This window comes from Kogia breviceps, chromosome 5 (genome assembly GCF_026419965.1).
Source record: "Kogia breviceps isolate mKogBre1 chromosome 5, mKogBre1 haplotype 1, whole genome shotgun sequence".
Taxonomy (NCBI): Eukaryota; Metazoa; Chordata; class Mammalia; order Artiodactyla; family Physeteridae; genus Kogia; species Kogia breviceps.
Genome location: NC_081314.1, coordinates 102660793 through 102678246, shown reverse-complemented (window position 1 = coordinate 102678246; position 17454 = coordinate 102660793). Strand labels below are relative to the sequence as shown.

Sequence of the window (17454 nt, the reverse complement as noted above, 5' to 3'; positions counted from 1 at the left end):
CTCATGTTGTCTTGGCTAAAATTTCATGCAGCTGTTTCAAGTGCTAAACTTTTCTCATTCTGCTTTTAGGAGTGTGTGATGCTGATATGTTTTCCTTTTGGTTTTTTTCTCGATCATTTTAATTTTTTTCCTTGCCTTCCTCTTTATATCTCCCATTCCTCATATGAAAATCAAGTACATTCAAACCCAACAACTTCATAAAATCTGCAGTTTTTATTCTGAGACAGAGGAAGGTGAAACAAAGAAAATATGTAGTCTCAGAGTTAGGAGGGTATTAGCTTTGGAGATCATTTACTTCTGTCTTGTGCTCTAACAGTAGGGAAAATTATAGCATCTGAAAAAAGGCAGTTTGTGGTTCAAATTTTTTTTATTTCATGTACACTATGTAGTTTTATAATATTGCTAATTTTTTCTTAATAAGATGTATGTAAGTTGGTGAGTTAACATTATATAAATTGGTGTCAACAAACTATAGTTCTAGGGTTCTACCTTTGCTTTTCCTTGAAAGAAATTAGGCCATGGTGGACATGTTAAAATATAATCCATCTCTTCTCTGACCCCAATAAAACGGGGTACTTGTCATTAGATTCCATAGGTTTAAAGTTTAGAAATCTACTGGATCTTCAATTAGGATAAACAAAAGAACATTATACTGTATGGCTTTACAGTTTTTATACTCATGATTTTTCTGCAATTTGAATATCAATTATAGCAATCCCTATGAACATTTAAAAAGAAATTCTAATCATACTTTGAATATAAGTTAAGCTTTGGAATAATGGAGTTGACTTTTTTAGCAGGTCATTTCAATATTTTCAGTGAGTTAGAAGTAGCTTTTTTTTTTAGATGTTGGGAGTAGGAGCTTATTAATTAATTAATTTATTTTTGCTGTGTTGGGTCTTCGTTTCTGTGCAAGGACTTTCTCTAGTTGTGGCAAGCAGGGGCCACTCTTCATCGCGGTGCGTGGGCCTCTCACTATCGCGGCCTCTCTTGTTGCGGAGCATAGGCTCCAGACGCGCAGGCTCAGTAGTTGTGGCTCACGGGCCTAGTTGCTCCGCGGCATGTGGGATCTTCCCAGACCAGGGGTCAAACCCGTGTCCCCTGCATTAGCAGGCAGATTCTCAACCACTGTGCCACCAGGGAAGCCCGAAGTAGCATTTTTTTTTTTTTTTTTTTTTTTTTTTTTTTGTGGTATGCGGGCCTCTCACTGCTGTGGCCTCTCCCGTTGCGGAGCACAGGCTCCGGACGCGCAGGCTCAGCAGCCATGGCTCACGGGCTTAGTTGCTCCGCGGCATGTGGGATCTTCCCGGACCAGGGCACGAACCCGTGACCCCTGCATCGGCAGGCGGATTCTCAACCACTGCGCCACCAGGGAAGCCCCCGAAGTAGCATTTTTAACAATAGTTTACTTTCAACTTACGGATAAGAATTTTTATTCTCTGTGAATCCAATGCCAATTACAGAGCTTCTGTTATAATTTTATAATTTTAAAGGAAATTGCTTCTTTTAAAATTATAATCTATTTGTGAATCATCTTTGTTTTCTCTTATTAGGACCATTGAATTAGTCTAATTTTAACTCCCAAGTTTTATCGCAAATAATTTTTTAAACATTCAAATTATCTTCTCTAGTCCACAGGCAGATATATCCATTTTGAAAATAGAGTTTAGTGAAAAGTTAGAATAAATTGGGTTGGTTTTTGAGGTCAGTAAATCAGGTTAAAATCTAGTCAAACTCTTGTAGATTTTGTTGCTGCTAAAAGTGCATAGATATACTGCTTTTTAAAAAGAGTCCAGCTTTTTTTTTGGATGTCACTTATATTCTGGTTCAAGCATTTACTATAAACATTATCTTTGTTACTTTCTATGTTATAGCAGTTTATACTTCAGTATCAGGAGAGCACCAATAACTTAATCTCTTACAATTTTATAATCTAGATGGCACTAAAGTATTGTTACACAAAGCTATATTATCTTTGCCTTTTGTAAGAAAGCTGAATCTGAGTTTCATAGGTATTTGAATTATTTCTTTCATTTTCTTTAATGAGCATAGTTTGATAATTTATAGGATAATTTTACATTAGATATGCTTTAACATAAAAATCAAATTATTTTGTAACTTAAACTGTAAGCAGTGTATTGATTAATCTAACTTATAATTCTGTTACATACTCAACTCTCATTGGTTTTCTGTTGAGGAATGTTGTTTTGGGAGAAATAAAGATTTAAGCGTATTTTAACAAAATTAGGTCTTGATTTGTATTGATGATATGTATTAAGAAATCATTTAAAATACAGATTTGATCTCTGTCTTCTGGAAAAATTGAATTCTAAGACTAAGTAAAGACACATAACTTGATTTTTTTCCACATTGAACTCTCGATACATGACAAGGAAAAAAAAGCCACAATTTTCCTTCATCATATATTATCTTAGCTGAACCTTATTCTACAAATAATACAATACTCTTTCTCCAGAAACGTGGTATTTTGTCGAAATATTTTAAGTTTACTTATTGGTTTATTTGAGGTTACCTGAAAAGTAATGAGGTATTGATTTTTATATTAAAAAAGAGAGAGGTCATACTTCCTGCAGAACTTAACTAAGTTTGAGTTTACATGTTTATGTTTCTGTCACTTGAAAGTGAAAGGCAAATTCATTTTCATGCTTTATTTATATAAAAGAAGTAGCATCTTAGTTTCTGTTAAAACAAAAGTAACAGTAATGAAAAAAAAATGGGAGGAAAAACCTTAAGACATTTGTACCCATATGAGAATTAGGCATTCCTACTGGAATTTGAATATTTGGTTTCGTAAACTATTTTGTCTAACAAACGTATGTAGCACTTGCTGTATGCCAGGCATTGTTCTAAGAGCTTTACCAAATATTAACTGATTTAATTTTTTTATTAATTTATTTTTGGCTGCGTTGGGTCTTCGTCGCTGTGCGGGCTTTCTCTAGTTGCGTGGAGCGGGGGCTACTCTTCATTGCAGTGGCTTCTCTTGTTGCGGAGCATGGGCTCCAGGCTCGTGGACTTCAGTAGTTGTGGCTCTCGGGCTCTAGAGCACAGGCTCAGTAGTTGTGGCACACGGGCTTAGTTGCTCCACGGCATGTGGCATCTTCCTGGACCAGGGCTCAAACCTGTGTCTCCTGCATTGGCAGGCAGATTCTTAACCACTGTGCCACCAGGGAAGTCCTAACTGATTTAATTTTCACAGTAACCAGGAAGGGTAGATATTGTTACCACCATTTTACAGATAAGGACACAGAAGCACAGAGAGGTTAAGGAACTTCACAATGCATTGGTTTTATATGAACATTAAAATTGTTTAAAATTTAATTTTTACAGATTTGAAAACATTCCACATACCCAAGACCTTATGCCACTTTTGCTAACAATTTCCGTATCTTGTTTCAATTTCCTTAACATAGCTCTCCTGAAACTGGGTGGTACGTGGTGGGCACACAGAACATTTGTATTTTGTTTTAATATTCAAACGATACTTGGTGAAAATCTTTGGTAACTTAAGTGATGATTTCCCTCCTAAAATTCTTTGAATATAGGCATGTGAGCAGCAGTGACAGAGTGGGAAAGCCTTACCGTGGTGTAAAGCCTGTTTTCAGCATTGGGGATGAAGAAGAATACGACACAGGTATAGCAATACACTTATTTATAGACTGCTTTCTTCAAGCACCAGGAGCGATTATAGAGATAATTCTGGGAGTAGCTGAACAACTGCTTAAAAAAAAAAAAAAAAGACACAATGAGATTCTGTAGAGGAGATTGGAGAGTCTGTGGTTTTTCTATTAAGAGTTTGGTTTTAGACATCTTAAATTATGCCATAAAAATGCAGAGTAGGCGGTTGATTATAGGAGTCTTTAGCTGAGGAGAGAAGTCTAAGCTGGTGATAATCTGGGAATTATCAGTATATAAATAGTATTTAAATCCATGGGATTGGATTTAAATCCCCCTGATCCACCGACGTAGGAGACTGAGGACTGTGGGGCCGAAGTTTGGGGAATTCCAAAATTGAGACATCTGAAAAGAGCCTTTTGAAACTGGAAGCAGTAGCCTAAAGGGCCACAAGATGGGGATATTATGCCAGGGAAGTTTGTCATCCTCTGTGATTGTTTTTCTTTATATTTAAAAAAATAATTTATTACTTTGGTTCATAATCTCACTGCCCAGATTACCCTGCTTAAGTAATCATAATTAATATTAATGTGTATTGTTAGAAAAAAATATAAAATATGTATGGTATGTAAAGTATATGTTGTATGTAAAAGTACAAAATAAGAAAAAAATACTCCCAAATCTCATCTTGCTTTTTCCACTTAGTAATATATGTTTCATATTTTCCACCTCAGCCTGTGTACCTTCACAATTCTCTTTCTATTATACAAACGTACCATAATTAAATCATTCTGTTCACTTTCTATTATACAAACGTACCATAATTAAATCATTCTTTTCTTAATTGACACTGGTATTTTTCCAGTTTTATTTCTGTTTCAAATAGCAATGGCTATCTTTATGCATATATCTAGGTTAACTTTTGCAAGTATATCTAGAGGGTAAATTCTTAACAGTAAGATTGCCAGATTAGAGGGACTCACATTTGACATTTTAATGGATATTACAGAGTCAACTTCCTGAAAACTGCATTGAGGTAAATGTAATTTTCTATATCTTATTTCTATTTTTTGAAGCAAATACACAGAATTTTTATTTTCTCCTACACAAAATTTTTATATTCCTATATATAAAATCTAAAAATATACTTCTTCTTTTATTTTATATTATAGTAAAATAATCAGTACATTGTATTTTATTTCTATATAGATTTTTCCCCAACACCTTCTCTAGCTATTCTTAATCTTCTGTTTCATGCACTTCTGTGTGCTATTTGTAATTGTTTCCTTTTCTCCTTTTTCCTCCCTCTTTTGCCATTTTCCTGTTACCTGTCAGTCTCGATCTCTCTCTAAATATTTGTTATTCCATTAACAAAGGGAAGAGGGAAATGGATGAATAAATGATGGTATATTTCACATATCATACATGTATATATACAGATATATATTTACACTCTGGAAAATTGCACAATAATGAAAAATAAGAAAACTAGAGCTATGTGTGTCAACATGGATAAATTTTACAATGTTGGGAGTTGGGTAGCAGTTGCAGAAGAATACAATTGAACAGTGTACTATTTATATAAATTTTACTTAAAATACAAAACACTACTGTATATTATTTAAGAATATTCATGCTGGGTTAAAAGTAAAGATGAGACACCAAATTCACATAGTCACTTTCTTAGTGGGGAAGAAAGGGGGATGTGACTGGGCAGAAATCCATGAGTGCTTCACTTTTTTATTTAAGCTAGAAGTGAATAGATATGTGAGATTTCATTTTTTTATTATGTCTTTATATTTTGATTTCTTAAAAAGCAAAGAGAAGAATATCTACGATTATTAACTCTAGGGAGTGTAATTCCCCTTTGTTAAATTAGAAAAACAAAATAACTAGAATGTCTTATATTCCTCTTACAAAAAATCCCACTAAATAGATTTTTACTTATCTATCCCAGCATGGATTTTTTTGTTGTTGTTATTTTCCTTAAAATCAGAAACCAGCAACTCTGCAGATGGAGTGTAATCTATAAAAATATTGAATCACTATGTTGTACACCTAAAATTAATATAATTTTATAAATCTACTATACTTCAATTAAAAAAAAAAAGAAACCAGCAAGAGAAAAAGAACTCTGCCATCTTTGCCCTCAAGATAGGTGCTAATATTATTATTGGACAATTCTGCCATCTCTCTACAGACTAGTCATAGATTAAAGTTATGTTATATAAATAAAAAATGTTGAAATTCCTCATAGTTTAATATTTAAAAGTATATTCTCAATATTTTCACTTGATTTTCTTACCATATAGATTTATGTTTCATAATAATGCTTTTATAGTAGTACCAGTGGCATAAGGAAATATAGTAGCTGGGTTAGAATTGATTTTTTTTTTTTCCAACGTGTGTTTAAAATACTACTGAAATTTTTTTCAGGCTATTAAAAAATGTATCATTTTTAAAGTTGGTGATACCCACTTTTAACATCTTATAATTCTTTATAGATGAAATTGACAGTTCTTCAATGTCAGATGATGATAGAAAAGAGGTTGTAAACATTCAGACTTGGATAAACAAGCCAGATGTCAAGCATCATTTTCCTTGTAAAGAAGTGAAAGAAAGTGGACACATATTTCCTAGGTACTTTTTAAAATACCTTCTTCAGAAGTAAAATTGAATTTAGGGAAGTAATGATATAAAAGGTAGCTGCAGAAGAAATTTTATGTATCCAAGTACAATAAGATATAATTTCCCGGGGATTTCCCTGGCGGTCCTGTGGTTAAGACTCTGAGCTCCCACTGCAGGGGGCATGGGTTCAATCCCTGGTCAGGGAACTAAGATCCCACATGCCGTGCAGTGCAGAAAAAAAAAAAAAAAAAAAAAAAAAAAACCACAGAATGAGATATAATTTCCCTCTGTCAACTTGTATTATATGTCTTGATTTAAAAAAAATATTTCTTATGTAATTTTTTTATTTTGAAAAATTTAAACAGAAAAGTTGAAGAAATGGTACATTGAATATCTTTATAAGCCTCTTTGACTCACCAGCTTTTAACTTTTTTTCACACTACCCCATCTCTCTCTTTATGTTTGTATATACATACACACATACACATACACTTTCTTTTTGTCAAACCATTCAGAAGAAGCTTACAGATATGACACTTTACCCCTAAATGCTTCAGCATAAATCTCCAAAGAATATGAACAGTCTCCTCCACAACTCCAGTAGCACTATCACATCTTTAAAAACTTTAAAATTAATGAACATCATTCAACATACAGAACACACTCAAATTTTTCAGTGTCTCTAAAGTATCTTTTATCATCTTTGTTTTTTTTCTTCCTGGTCCAGGATCCGTCCTGTTTCACACATTGCATTTACCTGTTATCTCTTTTTAGTCTTACCCAGTGTAGAATAATACTGCTTCCCTCACCATACTTCCCCCTTTTCTTCATGATGAGTGAATCCTTTTTGAGTCTAGGCCAACTTCTGCAGAATGTCCCACATTCTGGATATCTGATGTTTGTCCTGTTGTACTTCATAAAAGTGTGTGAGTATTATCACTATACTAAAAGTGAGCTGAGACACAAAGCAGGGTGTGTATATTAATAATTCTATCCCTATTTTGCCTTTAGGAACCAGTTACAGAATATTATTAAATATGTAAGGCAGCCCAGGTATTGCTTAGTGGTCTTTGACATAAAGTATATGTTATGGTATGTTGAATGAGGATAGTTTACTGTTAAAAGTCTGAAAGGTAGTATATTCCAAATACCATATAGAATAGATTCTAAAAATTTATTATTTTAATTTCTAATTGTATTGTAGTTTTTATTATATTAAATATAACTTTTGCTCTTAAACAGTTACAGGATTATCTGTTAATAAAACATTAATTTTGCATACAACTAAAGGAAAATTAAAAGCTGTTACTGGGTAGTTTATTTGTTTATAGACGATCCTTTGCCTTCACTTTTTAACTCAAAAGTAATTTCATCTGGAGTTGAACATTTTTTATAATTGGGGCTGTTGAAGTAATAGCTGTTTTAAATGACATTTCTTTAAATTCTTTTTGTTTTTTTAATGCTTTTGTCCCTCTCAAGTCATCTGTTGGTTACTGCAACACATATGTACTGTTTAAGGGAGATTCTTTCACGGAAAGGATTGGCTTATATACAGTCTCGACAAGCACTGAATTCTGTGGTTAAAATAACATCCAAAAAAAAACATCCTGAGCTAATTACCTTCAAGTATGGAAACAGCAGCACTTCAGGAATAGAAATCTTGGCAATCGAAAGGTAAGATTTTCTTAGGATAATGTTATGTGAATTACTGAATTAGTTCATTATTAAACACTGTTTGTTTCTCTATTTTGGGGAATGGGTGGTGGAACAGGATACTTGAACCATTTTTTTTTGTTTTTTTTGGCGGGGGGCGGATACGCGGGCCTCTCACTGCTGTGGCTTCTCCCGTTGCGGAGCACAGGCTCCAGACGCGCAGGCTCAGCGGCTATGGCTCACGGGCTCAGCCGCTCCGCGGCATGTGGGTTCCTCCCGGACCGGGGCACGAACCCGTGTCCCCTGCATCAGCAGGCGGACTCTCAACCACTGCGCCACCAGGGAAGCCCTTGAACCATTTTTATTAGTTTTCTCGCTATCTTTTTTCTTACAAATTTGTAGTAATATATGGTTTAGCCATTAGCACATGATTTCATTAAGTGCAGTAGCTAATTTCACAAACTTTTTTGACAGAAGGGTCTTTAGGAATAATCTACACCAGTGCTACACTAAATGCTGGTTTGCAATTAAATAAGGAGCTTTTATTTTCCTTCATCAAAAAATTCTTGTTTTAAAAACGTATCAACGAAGTAAGCAGTGTGCTGGATGATGTAGTTAATTTACAGTCTGGTACAAGTTCTTCCTTATCTCATTGTGGACCAGTGACAAACAGTTCATGGACCGGCACAAGGGCCATAGGCCACACTGCTATCGAAGCTAAACCATCTTTAATCTTACAGGTAAAAATGTGAAGCCCAGAGGGGTTGAATGACTTCCAGATCTTCACACTTGTGTTAGAACCAAATATAGCCCTCCTGACTCCTGATCTCCAGTTCATCCCACCTTGCTCTACGCAATATGAAAAATCACCTTGCTTTTGCATTTAGATTTTCTTTCTTTCAAAATACCTCTTTTGAGTATATGTTGAAATAAGTGATGGGGAGTACATAGGAGGGCATCTGTGCTTGATTTGTAGGTTACTTCCCCATTGGAAGTGATATCTAAGTTGAGTCCTGAACAGAAGGCTCTATATTAATATATATATTTTTCCCCCATAGGTATTTGATTCCAAATGCAGGAGATGCTACCAAAGCCATAAAACAACAGATCATGAAAGTTTTGGATGCTTTGGAAAGTTAATATAAAAGAAAATTATTTCAAAAGAAATTAAGGCAACCAAGAGAAATATGGACATATTTTCCTGACTGAATACTAACCGGAGACTTTCATTTGCTTTTGGGGGTGCTTGAATAGCAAGTCTAAGAAGGTGTAAATTATTATAATCAATCTCTGGAAAGTTAAATTTTTAAAAACTTTTCTTTTGCATTTTTGGTTTTGTAAAATGATTTCTCATAAAGGTCAGTTACTAAATGACTTTGAAGTAACTGACCCTGTGCCCTTATGAACTAAGGGTGCAGAATGCAGTTCTGTTTTGAAGAGCTGTTTTAAGGGAACATGCATCAGTTTAGATTTAAAAACAACCATACACATATATATTTGCAGTGTCTTCACTGAAAATTAGAGATAGAATTCGTTGAAGAGACCCCTTTAATTGCTACATTTAGGTTTACCCACTGAGCAGTATCAGAAACTAAAAAGTATTACATAGATTAATAATTAACTTGCTGTTTCTGTTCTTAAAAAGAGTGAAATCTTTTTTAATGCAATGGATGAAGATTCCAGCCAACTCAGATGCAGACCAGCTAGTGAGATGTTGAAACATCAGTTTCTAAGTCATCTTTGCACCATTAGCTAATAGTTTGAACACTTAGTGCTTCAGATACTAAACTTCACCCCAATTGTCTCTAAGGAGCAATTAAAAGCATTATAATACATAGGTAGGCATGTTAAGATTAAAATTAACACTTGGGGGACTGACTTGTATCTTTAAAAATGTCATTGGTCTTTATTACAAGAGGAATATTTGATTTAGAATGTTTCAAAACAGGTGTTGAGTACACATGGATTTATCCTCAGTGAGATTATGTCTGTGACCACACTATTATCCACCTGAAGAAAAGCCAGATAATCAGAGAGCTGTCTAAACTAGTTTTTATCATCACTTTCTGAAATTTCTTTCTCTTCTTTGGTTTTTGTTCTCTTACTAAAGTTCCAGTGGTTTGAAATGATTTTTAGTCTCTTAATATGACATACAAAACTGAAAAGTGGTCTGCTTTATTTTGCAGCTTTCTCAGTTTAATTCATTGAGGCTCATATTAGACACATTTGGTGAAAGAAATCCAGAAACACGTTTGGGGCCATGGAATGACTGCTTATGAAATCTGTTTGGGAAGTAGCAAATCCTCACAACCTGCTATGTCCTAAAATGTAATGGATTGTCTCTAAGGGGTTGATAGGAGAAATATTTAGATGTATTCTGTTTACAGCCAGTTATTTTAATTTACTTAATGGAAATCAAGTGAAAAAAAGGCAACATAGTTCAAGATATTTTATTCTAATATCTAAATAGTAAAGTTTGAGTGGTTGAAGACATTTGCATGAAATTGCACCTGGTGCAATACTTGATATTTATAACTCTCCCCACAACTGTTGTACTGCATTTTTTCCCTTCTTTTGGTGCCCCTTTTAGAAATGTCTTGAAGTCTCATTTTTTGCCCATTTCAGCCATGGGACTTCTTTCATAATATTAGTGTAAAGTTATTTGTGTTACTCTTTATAAATTACAGTTGTAAATAAATCAGTACAGTTTGCTCAAAACTTTGTTCTTAAGGACAGTTTGTCTCTCCCTCTCTCTTCTTTTCCCCCCATTTGTAAATCTCTATGGATACAACAAAATTAGGAAATTGAGGGCTATCCTTTCAGTGGAATTTAAGTGTTCAGATTTTAGGTTTGAAAGTATTAGATTCCTATTTCTGTTCTTCTAGATGGGGAGGAGGAAAGAGGTAGTTTAAAATTAATTACATTACATTCTACATGTAGTAAATTCCTCCCTTGAACTACTCATCTGAACTTCAGTTTTCTCATCTGAAATAGCCCAGTTATTAGTCATGAATATCAAATGAGAAGACATTTTGTTGATTGTATTAGGCACTTATGTAGCTTATCCTCCCTTCACTGTCCCGATAACCAGAGAACTAGAATTCACTCTGGGATATCCACCTCTCGTGGACCCTTAAGGATTGCAGGGGTTGCAGCATTATGAGGTTGGTATTTTCTGTATTTTCAAGATGAGAAAAACAAGGCTCAAAGAAATAGAGTGAAAAGAAAAAGTACCCCTCGTCTCTCCCTAATCCCTGGGAATTATTATTGCTTATTAAGGTGTAAAATTAATCCCCTATGTAATATTTGATGTCACTTGTCCACCATTAATAAAACATGTTTTCTAGTAGAGATGATAAATTTTTACTGATATATACTCAACCATTTTGCCACTGGTATGTTTCATACAGGACCATTAAAACTCCTTAGCATGATATTCTAACATACTAAACTAACTGCCATAGGTTGACAGTTCTATTTAAAATTTGACAGTTTGACTTGGGGGAGACCCAACTCCATAGGTTGAATGTGTGATGAAAGTAATATCTCAACTTTACCATTAACATCTTGAACTTAAAAAACTTTATTGAAATATAATCCACATACTATAAGGTTTACCTTTTTGAAAAGTTACAATTCAGTGGTTTTTAGTATATTCAGAGTTGCGCAACCATCACCACTGTTAAATTCCAGGACATTTCATCACCCCAAAAAGAAACCCCACACACATTAGCAGTCACTCCCCTCTTCCCCACTCCCTCCTCCTTTTAGTAACCGCTAATTTACTTTCTGTCTCTATGGATTTGCCTATTCTGGACATTTTATGATAAAAGAAATCATACAGTAAGTGGCTTTTGTGTCTGGCTTCTTTCACCTAGCCTGATGTTTTCAAGCTTCATCCATGTTGTAGCATCTGTCAGAATTTCATTTCTTTTCATGGCTGAATAATATTCCATTGTATGGAATATCACATTTTTTATATTCATTTATTGATGGACATTTGAATTGCTTCTACTTTTTGGCTATTTAAGAATAATACTGCTTTGAATATTCGCTTACAAGTTTTTGTGTTGACATGTTTTCAATTATCTTGGGTATCTGTGAGTTACTCTGTCATATGTTAAATTCTACATTTAACTTTTGAGGAACTTCCAAACTATTTCCCAGAGGAGCTTGACCATTTTACACTCCATCTGGCAGTGTATGAGTGTTCCAGTTTCTCTCCTTCCTTGCTTTTTTTGCCTTCCTGTGTTTTTTGTTATAGCCATCCTAGGGCGTGAGGTGGTATCTCGTGGTTTTCATTTACATTTCCCTAATGACTAATGGTGGTTGAGTTTCCTGTATTTATTGGCTATTTGTATAACTTCTTGGGAGAACTGTTGATTTTGATTCCTTGCCTATTTTTAAATTGGGTTATTTGTCTTTATTGTTGAGTTGTAAGTGTTCTTTACATATTCTGGGTACACATCTCTTGTCAGATACATTTTCTCCCATTCTCTGGGTTCTCTTTTCACATTCTTGATGGTGTCCTTTGAACCATAAAAGTTTTTAGTTTTGGTGATGTCCAGTTTCTTTATTTTCCTTTTTGTCACTTGGTGCTTTGGGTGTCATATCTAAGTAATCAGTTGTCTAATCAGAGGTAATGAAGATTTACTCCTATGTTTTCTTCTCTAAGCTTTATAGTCTTAATTCTTTTAATTAGGTCACTGATCCATCTGAGTAATTTTTGATTATAAATATGAGGTAGGGGTCCAACTTGTTCTTTTGCATGTGGATATCCTGTTGTCCCAGCATTATCTCTTTTTTTTTTTTTTTTTTTTTTTTTTTTTTTTTTTTTTTTGCGTTATGCGGGCCTCTCACTGTTGTGGCCTCTCCCGTTGCGGAGCACAGGCTCCGGACGCACAGGCCTAGTGGCCATGGCTCACGGGCTTAGTTGCTCCGCGGCATGTGGGATCTTCCCGGACCAGGGCACGGACCCGTGTTTCCTGCATCGGCAGGCGGATTCTCAACCACTGCGCCACCAGGGAAGCCCCCCAGCATTATCTCTTGAAAAAAATATATATTTTTTCACATTGAATAGTCTGGGACCCTTGTTGAAAACCAGTAGACCATAACTGTGAGGTTCTATTTCTGTACTCATTCCTATTGCATTGGTCTATAAATATATTCTTATGCCGGGAACACATTGTCTTGATTACTATAGCTTTGTAGTAACTTTTGAAATTGGGAAGTGTGAGTCCTCCAACTTTGATCTTTTTCATAGTTTCTCATTATTCTTTGCCCTTTGCATTTCCATATGAATTTTTAGATTACCTTATCGGTTTCTGAAAAAAAAAGCTGGGATTTTGATAGGTATTGTATTGAATCTGTAAATCAATTTGGGGATTATTGGCATCTTAACAATACTGCCTTCTAATCTATGAACATAGGATGTCTTTAATTTATTTAGGTCTTCTTTAATTTCTTTCAATGATGTTTTATAGTTTTTCAGTGTACAAGTCTTAAAACTTCTTTTATTAAATACATTCCTAAGTATTTTATTCTTTTTGATGCTGTTGTAAATGGAATTGTTTTCTTAATTTCATTTTCAGATTGTTCATGGCTAATGTGGAGAAATATAATTGATTTTTGTTAATAGATCTTATATTTTCCAATTTTGCTGAATTTTGTATTAGTTCTAACAGTATTTTGTGGATTCATTAGGATTTTCTCCATTTAGGGTCCTATCATCTATGAACAGAGATAGTTTTACTTTTTCTTTCCAATCTGGCTGCCTTTTTGTTTCCTTTTTTACATAATGGCCCTCGCTAAAGCTTCCAGTGCAGTGTTGAATAGAAGTGATAAAAATGGACATTCTTGTCTTGTCCTGATCTTAGAGGGAAAGCATCTAGAATTTCACCATTAAGTGTGAATCTCCCATAGATGGCCTTTATCAGACTGAGGAAGTTCTGTTTCCTAGTCTATTGAGTGTTTGTATTAGTCAGCTCAGGCTGGCATAACAAAATACCATAGACTGGGTGGCCTGAACAACAAATTTATTTTCTCACAGTTATGGAAGCTGAAGTCCGAGATCAGGGTACCAGCATGGTTAGGTTCTAGAGAGTTCTCTTCCTGACTTGGAGATCGGCACCTTCTCACTGTGTTTTTGTTTGTCTTTTCCTCTGTGCTCTCAAAGAGAGCTATCTTGCTCTTTCTTCTTCCTACAAGAACACTAATCCCATGATGAGGGCCCCATCCTCATGATTTCATCTAAGCCTAATTACTTCCCCAAGGCCCTGTCTCCAAATTACACTAGTGATTAGGGTTTCATCATATGAATTGTAGGGGTACACAAACATTGCCTGTGACAGTATTTTTTATCATGAACAGTGTTGGATTTTTGTCAAAAGTTGTTTGCATCTGTGGAGATAGTCATGTGGCTTTTCTCCTTTATTAAAGGTTTAGTCCATTAATTGGTTTTCATATGTTAAACCAACCTTCTATTCCTGGGGTAAATCCCAGTTGGTCATAGTATGATTCTCACAACAGTCTTAGGCTATGTGTGATATTATCCCCATATTATGGATGAAGAAATAAAGACACAAAGAGGATAACTATTTCTAAGATATATAGCAAATAAGTGTTAGAGCCAGGATTTAAAACCAGACCATCCAATTACAGAGTTCATGCTCATGACTGATAGGCTATGCCTGACTTCTTTGCTGGGGTCTGGAAACAGTAGGCCAGAGCTAGGGGCCTCTATCAGGTCACTGCTCACTTTTCTCTCTTCAGGTCACCAGCTGCACTCCATAGGTACCTTTCTAGTCCATGTAGGTATTTTAAGTTGCTATCCCTATGCTGCTAATAACTTACCCAGAGTTACATGGCCTTTCAGTGATGAAGCAAAGTTTTGAACTCTGGTCTTCTGATTTGTAGACAATTGCATCAGAAATTTAGAAGCAGTTATACATACATTTACATACACACACCTTCGACTCTCACCCTGTGCAGAGCTCTAAACCCAATATGATAATTCCCAATTTTGAGTCTTTTGTTTTTTGTAGTAACAAACATTCTTCTAGGATCTCATCCACTCTTAAAGTTTCTGCTCTTTTTCTGGTGCAGATGATTCCAGTTCTTCCTCCTGATTTTCAGTCTTTCATCTCTCTTAGTCATTTGTATACCTACTTCACCCCCAAAATTGAACTCATGTTCCCCCAGACTAACTTCCCTAATACTACGAAGGACTGACTGGAGGATAAGATGCTGGTGGAAAGGAGACCAGTTATGAGTTGCCTGTAGTAGTCTCCCCAAAATGAGGAAGACCTTGCTGTGGATGGTGGTCGCGGGGACAGAAAAAGGGGCAGAAATCAAGGGGTGCTTCAGGAGAGTAAGAAGCGCCCTGTCGCTAGCCAGAGGTTGGGGGTAAAAGACTTGAAAGACACAGAAGTGACTTAGATTTTTGGGAGGAGGGGATGGGGAGCAGAGAGAACTGGAAAACAGTATAAAGGGTGATGCCTGTGAGTGAAAGAGGAAAGCGGGATGAGCTCTTTCAGAGGGAATAAATTTAGTTTCGACAGTTGAGTTCGAACTGGTATCAAGACATGTAAATAGAGATGGCTGGAGATGCTGGAATAGCTTCTCTGGAGTAAAAATGGAAATCTGATCAGTACATGTACATTAAAGTGGTGAGACATGGTTGGCAACAGAATTTTAGCTAGGTTTTAGAGATCCACCTAGTGTAGTGATTTTACTTTTTGGCTGCTTTTCAAATATCTGATGAAAGGGAATATGGAAACAACGCAGGCAGAGCTGCTGCGGTTGAAGGGGCAGGGAGTGGAGTGGTGGAAGGGCTGCACAAACTCAGCTCACCTGCCTCTCTCCTTCTGACTCTAAATCCTTTTGTATTACACATGATGACAAGGTCCTGACAGTGAGGTGATTTGCCCTAGGTATTAACATAAAATAAGTGGCAGAGCCAGAACTGGAACCCAGCATCTAGCTTTTCTATTATGCCCAGAAAGTTCTAAGGGAAAGCTCAAAAACAGTTTTCATTTTTATTACTTTCCTCTTCTCTAGAATCCAGGTTGGCAGTTTCCCTGCATGGGATGTAAGGATCACAGCACCCACCGGCTCTTGGGCTTGATGGTCTTCTGGTTCTCCTGCCTCTTGGATGGCTCTTTCCCAGGCTTCACAGGCCCCTCTTCTGCCTGTGCCTTTCACAGTCCACTTGAGTGTTGTCATTCGGATTCAGAGCTCCATCTTGGTCTAAACTTCTGATGACTCCTAAATCAGTCTCCAGGCTGGGCATCTGAGCTTGAGGCTTATGTCCAACTGCCTACTGGGCATCTCTACCTGGATGTTCCAATAACATGTCCAGCCGTGTTTGGAACCATTGTTGGATACAACTTTATGCCAATAAACTTCCAAGTCTAAATGAAGGGTGATTTTTTTTTTTTTTTTTTTTTTTTTACAGATTGTAAGAGGCTAATATTGAATAAGGAACCTCAAAAGGCTATAAGTATAGCAGAATTTAAAAGGTTATTAAAGATCTTCCTGCTGCAAAGCCAGGTCCAGATAGTCTGTTAAAGCTTCAAAAACCCCATAATTGCTATGCATTTCCCCTTGAGTTTATTATGAAAGTGTTAAAATTTAAACTTTTTAAAAGTCTTAAAATAGTACCATGAACAGCTATATATCCTCCTCCTAGATTTAATAATTAACATTTTGCCATATTTGGTTTATCTCTATATAAGCACATACTTTCAAGTCAAGACATTCTGACACTTCACCCCTAAATACTTCAGCATGCATCTCCGCTCAGAGTGAAGACAATGTCTGGCATAATCACAGTTATCACACAAAATTCATTAAAGCATCAAATATCCAGTTCATATTTAAATGTCCCTAATTGTCCCCAGAATGTTTTTATAGTATCCTTTTAAAAACTAAGATACATTTCAATATAGTTTATTCCAGAGCATTAAGAATAGCAAACTTTATTCGTCTTATGATCTTTGATCCCCAAGCCTGACAAAAGCTCAAAGACACAAAACACAAAAATCAAAAAGCAATCCTGACTAAAAATGCAAATATCCTGAAACATTATTAGCAGATTTCAGCATATTAGAGGACTGAATTGTTGAGGATATTTTGTCTGAACCCAGTTTCTCTTTTCCCCTCCCCAGTCACGTAGCAGCCTTGTAGTCCAATCGCACTGTTGTCTTGAGTGCCTAAATTAACCTAAATAATCCTATCCTCGCCACGGCGACTGGTTCAAATAGCCCAAGGCAATCAGCCTCTGGTATTTCCCCTAGCCAGAGGTGATGCAACTAGCTAGAGGCTCAGTTCTTTCGCTGAGAATCGAAGAGGCCGGTTGTTAAACATTGACTAGCGCACCACCCGGATTTTGGTCGTCCCTTGCCTTTCGAGGATCTGACTACAAGGATGTTACATAAACAGCGGGCGATTAATAGGTGTTTGAGGCGTGCCGGAAAGAAAGCACCCTCTCCGCGGAACCAGCTGCCCCGGAGGCGGGGCGGGGCGGGGCGGGGCGGGGCG

At 36.0% G+C, this 17454-nt stretch overlaps 1 protein-coding gene across 6 annotated transcripts in view; it reads left to right on the top strand.

Moving 5' to 3' along the window:
* TBC1D23 (TBC1 domain family member 23) overlaps positions 1 to 10632 on the top strand; it is a 64154-nt gene extending 53522 nt beyond the window's left edge. For all 6 annotated transcript variants that reach the window (XM_059064672.2, XM_067034804.1, XM_067034802.1 and 3 more), the window contains 4 exons: positions 3564 to 3652; positions 6138 to 6273; positions 7741 to 7935; positions 8973 to 10632. In XM_059064672.2, coding sequence (XP_058920655.1) covers positions 3564 to 3652; positions 6138 to 6273; positions 7741 to 7935; positions 8973 to 9054 — 502 coding nt within the window. In that variant the 3' untranslated portion in view covers positions 9055 to 10632. The remainder of the gene's footprint in view (positions 1 to 3563; positions 3653 to 6137; positions 6274 to 7740; positions 7936 to 8972) is intronic.
* Positions 10633 to 17454: the final 6822 nt, after the last annotated feature.